This window comes from Carcharhinus amblyrhynchos, chromosome 11 (assembly GCF_965287045.1).
Source record: "Carcharhinus amblyrhynchos chromosome 11, sCarAmb.v2.hapA, whole genome shotgun sequence".
Classification (NCBI taxonomy): Eukaryota; Metazoa; Chordata; class Chondrichthyes; order Carcharhiniformes; family Carcharhinidae; genus Carcharhinus; species Carcharhinus amblyrhynchos.
This window is the reverse complement of record NC_137334.1, coordinates 77,941,480-77,951,709: the sequence shown is the minus strand read 5'-3', so window position 1 is coordinate 77,951,709 and position 10,230 is coordinate 77,941,480. Positions and strand designations below refer to the sequence as shown.

General features: G+C 43.3%; 1 protein-coding gene across 3 annotated transcripts in view; it reads left to right on the top strand.

Annotated features, from left to right (window-relative positions):
- The first annotated feature begins 86 nt into the window (after positions 1–86).
- The window catches only part of mmadhcb (metabolism of cobalamin associated Db), a 31,210-nt gene continuing 21,066 nt past the window's right edge, over positions 87–10,230 (top strand). Inside the window, exons 1-4 of one of the 3 annotated variants that reach the window (XM_080198296.1) lie at positions 87–194; positions 6,579–6,617; positions 7,704–7,848; positions 9,654–9,871. In XM_080198296.1, coding sequence (XP_080054422.1) covers positions 6,609–6,617; positions 7,704–7,848; positions 9,654–9,871 — 372 coding nt within the window. In that variant the 5' untranslated portion in view covers positions 87–194; positions 6,579–6,608. Of the gene's footprint in view, positions 268–6,578; positions 6,618–7,703; positions 7,849–9,653; positions 9,872–10,230 lie in introns of all 3 variants that reach the window. The other 2 variants (XM_080198298.1, XM_080198297.1) reach the window with 2 other exon arrangements.

Below are 10,230 nucleotides of genomic sequence, written 5' to 3'. Positions count from 1 at the left end.
ATTGGTGTGATGAGGCGGGCGGGGGAGTTTAGGCCTCGTTGCTATGGAGACGGCGCCATGGTTACGGGGACGGGGTGCCTGCGTGATGACGTGTATGAGCCGGGCAGAGGGAGTGCGGCAGTGGATCAGGCGAGAGGAGCGCGGCGGATTGGGACGGCGGACCCGGCGACAGAAGTGGGAAGGTGGAGCTACCTGTGAGTGTGAGCCCGAGGCTGCGAGTTGTGTCTCGGCCCGTGTATCATCAGAACATTCAACATCAGCACAGAGGTACCGCTGATAGAGGGACCAGCAGGCCCAGGGCAGGCTGGATTCACAGGGCAACGTGACCCATAGGGAAGACTGGATCTATAGGGCAATAGGCTCCACAGGGAGACCTGGATGTACAGGGAGGGCTGGATCTATAGGGCGTGCTGGAACTATGGGATGGGCTTGATTTGGAGTAGGTTGGATCTATAGGGCAGGCTACGTCTGTAGGGCAAGTTGGTTATTTAGTTCAGGCTGGATCCTTAGCATGTGTTGGACTTCTTGGATAGGCTAGATTTCTGGGGCAGGTTTGGTTTATAAGGAAGGCTGGACATATAGGGCAACTGGATCTATAGGACTCTGTCTCCCATCATCTAGTCAACATTTTCTCTCTCTCTCCCCGTGTTGGTCAACACTCTTGTCTCTCACTTTTTCATCTGGTTGACTCTCTATCAAAATGGTTGATGTGAAGCAGCAATTATAATTTAACATTAATGTGTCTAATCCAGTTTATTACTTCAGAAGTAGTGAGTCAATTCTTGCATCACCGCCGTCCACCCACTTCACTGTTCCCCATCTAAGTGCTGCCTCTCATCAACATTGATCTTCATGTGTATGCTGTCTTCCTCCCAGTACTGCTTCACCCACTTCGTGTGCCTTCATGTGTATGCTGACAAGACCCAGCTCTGCTTCACCTTCCATCGCCAACACTGCCCCTCTTGATTCTTCCAGAGCGATCATTTTTATCAGTTATGTATTGGGAAAATTGAGATCATTATTACTAAAGGCATCATTTTCAGTGACTGCTCCAACCTCTGTTTTGAAGCTATCGACTCCCTCCATCTCCCTGGCAACAGATGAGATGGGAGAAGAGTTATCATGTCACTGGGCCAGTAATCCAGAGGTACAAGCTAATGTTCTGGGGGCATGAATTCAAATCCCACCATGGAACTTAAGTGCAATTAATTCACAAAAAAGATCTGGAATTGAAAGCTAGTCTGAGAGTGAGGGAATTCTAGAACTTTTGAAAAGGAAATCTGCCATCTTTATCCACTCTGTCCTATATGCGACCCTTGGCAGTGTGGTTGACTTTGTACTTTTGTTTTTGTTCGGGCTGTTCCTCTTCCTTTTGGGGAGCTGCCCCTTTTACTTTGTCCTAATTTAATTTGAGTTTGTCTACTTGGTTTGACCTGAAAGACCCTGAAACAGCCCGCCAGAACGGCCTAGCAAGCTACTCCGTCTTGGCAATTACGGATGGGCAGCAAGTGCTGGCCTTGCCAATGAGGGCCGCGTTCCATGAAAGAGTAAAAAAGAGTCTGTTAGCAAATCTAGTGTCACATTCAACTTGGCAATTAATTTCTAACCTCATATTTGAGCCATCACTAAGACCACCTCCTAACATCATCCAAATACATCTGTCTCAGCTCAGCTGCGTCTATAATTTTCATCCATGTTTTTATTACCATTAGACTCGACTATTCAAATACGCTTTTGGCTGGGCTCCCACATTCTAACCTTTGTAAACATAAGACCATCCCAAACTCTGCTATCCATTTCGTAACTCCGGTCTCGTTCCCCTTTCACTCCTTGTTTTCAAAATCCCTTCATGACCTCACCCTCTCTATTCCCCCCTCCTTATCTCTGTAATCTCCTTCAGCCCCGCTACCCTCTAAGGTATCTGCATTCCTCTAACTCTGGCCTCTTGAGCATCCTCAATTTTAGTCAGCATCACTGAAATCTGTTATCTTGGCCCTTTCCCCCTCTGCCCCTTTTACCTTGCTTTCTTTCTCTAAGACACTCCTTAAAACCTACCTCTTTGACTATAATATTGTGATGTTAAACTTGCTTATTTTGTTAAGTTAAAGACACAATGTCAATAGTAATTGTTGATTGAATTGCTGTGCTGCCTCCTTTGTAATCGTGAATCAGACATTTAGGCGAGATATGATTCTATGATCTGTTCTGGCTGAATGCAATTGTGCATGGGAAAGTTTTTAATGTTTCCGTTTTTGCATCAAATATCAACACTTGCCATAGTTTCTGTGGATGTGGTTGAGGGTTTGCTCATTAGCTTTGTGAAAGATGGAAGTTGAGGATCTTCTGCGTCAGATTATTCACAAAGCGCTTGTGACTTCTGAACTCCGTTCGGCTTTTTGGGTTGAAATCCCATTGTTGAAGGTTAGATGCTTAGGTCTCAAAGGGTTTGTATGGATTTAAGTGGTGTAGAGGAAGTTGCTGAGATCCAGGAGAGTGGGGAGATATTTATTTTGTTCAATTCATTGGACTTCTCAGAGAATTCTGTGAATGGATGGGGGAGCAATGTGTGATTACACAGCAGGCAGGGTGTTGCAGTCAACTTGAGGGCTCCATTTGGATGTCAGCAAGTGAAGCATGGCTACTTCCAATCTATATTGGTTCAGAGTACTTAGCTACACGGTACACAAGGCTCCCCACTAATATCCAAAGCATTGATGCTAATGCCCACTGATTTCTGGACTGGGTTGACCTTTATCTTTGTTTCAGCTAGTCCAACAAATTCCCTTCACCACTTTTTCCCATCGCTGTACAAATCTATTCTTTTCAGATAATCATCCAATTTTCTTTCAGAGTCCACAAATGAATCTTTCTCCATCATACACTCAGGTCAGGCATTCCAGATCCTAACCATTTGCCACGGTAGAAGATTTTCCTTCAAGTTGCCTCAGGTTCTTTTGCCAGTTACCTCAAATTGGCGTCCATTGGTTCTCAACCTTTCTGCCAATGGGAACAGTTTCTCCTCATCTACACTGTCCTGTTGCTGCATGATTTTAAACACCTCTACCAAATCTCTTCTCTTTAAGGATTACAGACCCAACTTCTGCAGTCTTGCTGTCAACGTTGAAAAAACGTTGGCACTAGTATTGAAGCTTGCAGCGGTCTGTGGCTGAGTAACCAGGACGAGGTAACTTTGGCCAACTGGAAGCTATGTCACTTGTTGTTTGGCACCATCCTAAACAGATTCCGAAATTTGAGATGGGGCGATCCCGGTGAGCTTCAACATCAGCCCTTTAATTTTGACCATGTCGTAAGCATGGCAAGCTGAGACAATCTTGAATTTCTTCCAGAATCCACTCTCATTACAAGGGTCAAAGCTTGATCACAGAAACTGTAATGAGAGTCCTGCTTGCCTTTTTTGGGATGACCAACTCAACAAGAGCACTGATTCAGAGTTGGTATAAGGAGTGATAAGTCTATAGCTTCCAGGATGTTGATCAGCTTGCTGGATTTGAGCATAACAATGACCACTGGATATTTTCGGGATGCATCCAGATTCTGTGGCATTGATGTATAGTTTTGCAGCTGAGAGGATGAAGAAATGCTGGGACAATTTCCTTTCTTCACTGGGGCTAATACCTTCCTTTTTATGTGAGCTGATGGCACTGGGGTCCTGCAGAGGAATTGAGATAATTTTTTGGTGAAGACAATGCTGGATCTCTCACCTGGTGTTATTGCCAAATGATCTCTTCACAATCTGAGTGCAATCTGACTGGTTGTGCCATAGGAGCAGGGATTGCGTTACGTTTGTCCATTCTTCCTGAAAACCCTGCGACATTATCTGCTTGGCAGTAAGGATGAGGAGGCAGACCAAACAAATGATCACATTGCTGTGTCACTGTAATACACGTCACCACCTCCTCAGCTTTGCCTGGGTGAGACTTCTTTCAGTAGAGTCACTGGGATTTCAATGCCAGCCTGGTTGATGATGGGGTAATGTTGGCTGTTGGAGAAATTAGGAATTATCATAGAACCTTATAGTGCAGAAAGATGCCCTTCGGCCCATCGAATCTGCACCGACCACAATCCCACCCAGGTCCCACCCCCATATCCCTACACATTTACTCGCTAATCCCTCTAACCTACACATCTCTGGACTCTAAGGGGCAATTTTAGCATGGCCAATCAACCTAACCCACACATCTTTGGACTGTGGGAGGAAACCGGAGCACCCAGAGGAAACCCACACAGACACGAGGAGAATGTGCAAACTCCACACAGACAGTGACCCGAGCTGGGAATTGAACCCAGGTCCCTGGAACTATGAAGCGGCAGTGCTAACCATTGTGCTACCGTGCCACCCCTATTATTTTGCTGATTGCATGAAATGTGCTCCCACTTTGATCCTTGGGAATGAAGGTGTGTTCCATGTTGTAGTCTCTGTCATTGTGCAGATTGGAAAGTTACTTGCTGTTTGGGATTTAAGACCAGTTTCAGATCTTGCACTGAGATCCAGTCTATGAGGTCTTCGCTACTGCCTTCATTTGCTTCGTAGCCCCATATAATGTGGTGGCTGAAAAAATGCCAATGTATTGGGCTGGCATTGATTTCTCTGGAAGCACAAGCTTCAGCCATTTAAAATTAAGGGTTTTGGACATGCTACTAATATGCTTCCCTATCTTGATGGCAGTGCTGTAGGTGACTGTTTCTTCAATATCTTTGGTGGTGTTCTGAATGGTAGCGGTTAACCATAAGATTGGTTCCGTGGATATATTAACAGCTGGCCTGTTGGTCAAATGGACATGTGGACTTCTTTGAGTGTGAGAGCATCAATGTTATGTGTCTTCCGCATATTGCTGCAATATTTGCCATCATCTTGAGTTGGAAGATCCTTGATCTAGGCTATCGGCTGCAACCAAAAAAGGAAATGCTGGAAAATCTCAGCAGGTCTAGCAGCATCTGTAACGAGAGAAAAGAGCTGACATTTCGAGTCCAGATGATCCTTTGCCAAAGCTGTATCAGCTGCAATGGAGGCTTGGGTTGTTGCTGTGAAGACCAGGGTCATTGATCAATCACTAGTTCGATGACATGGATCATGAGTTGTAATTTAGCAGAATGGACCACTTGAAGGTTGTCATTTTGCAGTTGTCATCAGGGAGAAAATCTGGGGAGTAGATATCAAACCACTTCGGCTGATGCGTTCATTTTGACAGGTTCCAGTCCCCAGAGGTAGTTGCTCCCCTCCTCCCACCACCTCCAAACTCCCCTGGAACTCTCACCCTGAATGTTATGTAACCAATGATTACATTAACCTTGTCCTACATTGTGGATCAGCCAACTCCAGTTTGATTTTCTTTGTCAGCTGTTTTGGAAGCCACTGCTGAAGGGTTGAGTGAAGGATATAATTTGTTTAGGATCAGATCTACAATTGGAGAATGTTGTTATATTAATGCTGCGCTGAATGTAATATAATTAGAAATTGATATTCAGAATCACCCACTATTGTAAACAAGTACTTGAGCATGCTTGGAATGTTGGCTTTAAGATCCGCATGAGTTTTGTTAATAAGTGACTTTTCAAAAAGTAATCATGATGAAATCGCTTTTGAATTTGAAACGAAGAGTAGGACTTATTAACTTGGACGATTTGAACAAAGCATTTGCTTTTGGATTTCTATCATCAACACTAGTGGCTTTGAAACACATGATCTTCTGGTGATCTAAGGAGCTTTGCCATCAGTATTTTTCTGCCCCTCTGAAGGGGCAGGAGATGGCAGTTGTTCTGTTGGTTGGGGAAAAACGGAGGTGGCAAATTGATTAATTTGTCTTTTCATCAGGATAAGGATGATTGCTTTGCTCTTATTGGTGACGCAGTGGTTAGCATTGCTGCCTCTCAGCGCCAGGGACCCAGATTCGATTCCCAGCTTGGGTCACTGTGCTGTTTGCACGTTCTCCCTGTGTCTGTGTGGGTTTCCTCCCACAGGCCAAAGATGTGCAGGTTGGGTGCATTGGCCATGCTAAATTCTCTCTCAATGTACCCTAACAAGTGCTAGAGTATGGCGACTTGGGGATTTTCACAGTAATTTTACTGCAGTGTGAATGTAAGGCAACTTGTGACAAAACAATAAACTTTACTTTCCCTTACCTCCCAGATGTTGTTTTTATAATTCTTGATTCTTTAATTTTGATCGTAAAAATGATGCTAGGATGGGAAGACCCAATTTGAATTGTTCTAAAGGCTATGACAAATTTGAATAACAAGAATTTCGACAATTCCAATATAATTTTCAATATGTACCTCTATATTTTGTCAAGTGGAATTTTGTCCCTTTAGACTGATATTCTTTATGAAAAAAACAGTTGATTAATAATCCTCCCTGGCATCGTATGATTCAGTTCCAGCCTTGAGTGACTGTCTGTGTGGAGTTTGCATGTTCTCCTCATGTCTGTGTGGGTTTCCTCCGGGTGCTATGGTTTTTTCTTTCTTGCCGCCGTACCACGGTGGTTAATGTTGTCAAAGTTAATTGTGGAATTCTTAAAATAATTGCATTTCTGGTAATCATTTTGATTTCTGTTCTGCAGGACAGGTGGTTGGTGCAGAAGCCAAGCAGAATGGCCAAGGTAAGCTTTAAATCAATTTTTTGTCTTATGTTGGTTCTTTAGGACTGAAGAGTATATGAATAAATTGTGAAGTTACAATGCTGGGGAGGGCAGGGGGCCACTTATTGATTAAAAGACAGCTTCTCACACTGAAAACAAACCTGAAACCAGTTGCCTTTGTCTATGTAGGAACCCATAATATAAGCAGGGTGGCACAGTGGTTAGCACTGCTGCCTCACAGTGCCAGGGACCCAGGTTCAATTCCAGTCTTGGGTGACTGTCTGTGTGGAGTTTGCACGGGTGTTTCTTCCTGGTGCTTCAGTTTCCTCCCACATTCTAAAGATCATAGAATCCCTACAGTGCAGTTGGAAACCATTTGGCCCATTGAGTCTGCACCGACCACAATCCCACCCAGGCCCTATTCCACTAACCCCACATATTTAACCTGCAAATTCCCTGACACTAGGGACAATTTGGCATGGCCGCTCAACCTAACCTGCACATCTTTGGACTGTGGGAGGAAACCGGAGCACCTGGAGGAAACTCACGCAGACATGGGGAGAATGTGCAAACTCCACACAGACAGTGACCCAAGGCCGGAATCGAACCTCGGTCCCTGGTGTAGTGAGGCAGCAGTGCTAACCACTGCTACCATGCTGCCCAAAATGTGTAGGTTAAGTGGATTAGGCATGATAAATGCGCAAAGTTGAAGGGATAGGGTGGATGGGCCTGTGTAAAAATGCTCTTACAGAGTACAGACCCGATGGGGCCAAATGGCCTCTTATACTATGCACGTTCTTTGGTTTGGTCCCAATATGCATAAAAAAAAGCTGAGCTCAAGAGGTAAGAGTGCACAATGTTCAGCACCATTCACGATTCCTCGAATACTGAAGCAATCTGTGCCCATATGTGGCAAGACCAGAAAGCACCCACAAGCTATAATTAACACTTTTCCCTTCTAGTAGTATAAGTGAAAACAATGTCTTCTGTAGGTTAATTCCTGTGTTAGCTATGTTTGTACTGCAACAAATAGTTTGTATACCAATAGTTTGTATTCTGAAAATTAAAATCTTATCTTTCTTTTAATTTTGTGTTCCGCTCAAATAGGCACTGTGCACCAGGGTCAGGCTGGTGACCTACTTGCCAGGGGTTCATGCGATGGTTAGAAGGATTGCAACATTTAGAACATTTTCCACAGCAGGCTCCTCAGGTTCTGACGAGCCTTATGTTGCAGTTATACCACCTGATCAAGGTTGGTATAATTTTCCTCACTGTTAACGTTTGTGTTAATACAATAGGGTGGATGAAATTTATTTAGAAGATCACTGATAGGTGTTTTTGAATTAGCATTTAAGTACAAATATCCATATCACTGAGCAAGCTGTGCCTGCACATTACGCTTTTGCGTTTTTCTGTCCTAAGTTAGGAGGACACAAATAGAACTGAACTTAACAGAGATGAGAATGTTGAAGGAAGCGTGATCCAGTTTTTTAAAATATTTGGAAGAATAGATAACGTGTAGGAACGGAGAAGTCCATTAGTACTTTTTTTTTGGAGATTGGCAGCTGCCCTCTTCATCATAAAGCATAATTCCTTCCCTCTCTAAAAATGTATCCAGATATCTATTGAACTGATTTAATTTGTCTTCAGGAAGTTCTCCTACTCTTTACATGATGAAGTGTCTACAGTGGACTTCACTTGTAGCTACTGAGTTATTCTATTTCCTTCAGGTGCCGAAGTTCTTCCTGGCCTTTCTTCTTCCTCCTAACCTCCTGGTTTTTAATTAGTTTCCTTTTGTTTAAAGCCCTTCATCATGATGAACAATTTGCTCTACTTAATTTTTGAGATTCCCATCATAATCTTAAACTTCAGTGGTTAGACATAGACATAGAACCCTACAGTGCAGAAACAGGCCCTTTGACCATCGAGTCTTCACCGACCACAATCCCACCCAGGCTCTACCCCCATATCCCTACATATTATACCCACTACTCCCTCTCACCTATGCATCCCTGGACACTAAGGGGCAATTTTAGCATGGCCAATCAACCTAACCCGCACATCTTTGGACTGTGGGAGGAAACTGGAGTACCCGGAGGAAACCCACGCAGACACAAGGAGAATGTGCAGACTCCACACAGACGGTGACCCAAGCTGGGAATCGAACCCAGATCCCTGGAGCTGTGAAGCAGCAGTGCTAACCACTGTGCTACTGTGCAGCCCAGTGGTTGGGGGTGGATTTTTTTTGATTGTTTGCGCCAGTGGGATTTTCTGGCCCCACTGCAATGAGCAGAGATTTGGTTGAGCACCAAAGTCTCCGTTCTCACTTGTAGCAGGACTTGAATGGCCAGAAAATTCCAGCTATAGTTTTGGTGTCTTTTTCTTGCTGAAGAAAACATGCCGAATGCTTTAATTCTCATCAGCTTCAATTCAAGTTAATAAATTTAACTGCTGCTTCAAAGAACAGTACAGCGCAGGAACAGACCCTTTGACCAACCAAGCCTGTTCCGATCACGTTGTCCAACTAGCCTGTTTCAAACCCATTGATAGTCTTCCAATGACCACGTGACCAGATTAACACCGGCATTCCAGATAGATTCAGGCCAATACTTTATATTTTTTACTGAGTTGATAGCAGATACATATTGCTGGAAATTGCTGAATTACAACAGGCACTGCAGCGACACCATTTGTACAACCTGCATTCATTTTAGTAGGAAATGTCCTGCCTATAAATACATGATACAGACCAGTGAATTTAAATTGCTTATTTACTTAATAAAAATCCATTTCATTCTATCACTGAGGAAGCATTGCACTCTACAATCGAAAGTCACTTCACACTCTGCTTTCCAACTTACTTTAAAAGCAGTGATGTCATACCAACAGAGAGAATATATCTGTAAATAAGCAATTGTATATTTTGAAACATAGCTCCCTTGAAGCTGTTTCGTAATGATTATTTGTGATGGTTTTGTTTCTACTTTCTTGCACTGTCATGTATATGTTGAATATTATTGAGTCAAGTTTAAATAAAACACTGTGTTTAATTACCAGGTTTACAGACTATATGGCCCGATGAAAAGATGGGGCCATTTGGACCTCAGGACCAGCGGTTTCAGCTGCCGGGTAACATAGGGTTTGATACCCATATTAATGGTATTGCTAATCAGAAGAGAATCTCAACACACAGAACACTTCCAGATGTGTTAACTGAGCCGTTAACCAGTGAGAAGCACGAGTTCGTTCTTGCACAATTTGTCAATGAATTTCAGGCAAGACAGCACCATTTTTGATAATTAAATTGTGGGCTTCTCGTATCAAATTTTCAACCTCCTGTGATTTGAGTTAATTTGATTTATTGTCACATGTATTGGGATACAGTGAAAAGTATTGTTTCTTTGCACTGTAAGGACAAAACATATCGTTCATAGAGTAAGTAAGGAGAAGGAGAGAACAGAGTGCAGAATATAGTGCTGCAGTTACAGATAGAATGAAGAGAAAGAGCAGCTTAATATATGCCAGGACCATTCAAAAGTATGATGAAGGGAAAAAGCTGTCCTTGCCTAATAATGTGAAATTTTCTTGCTGTTTATGCTTTATATTTCATAATAACTCTCAGTGGAACATGTGG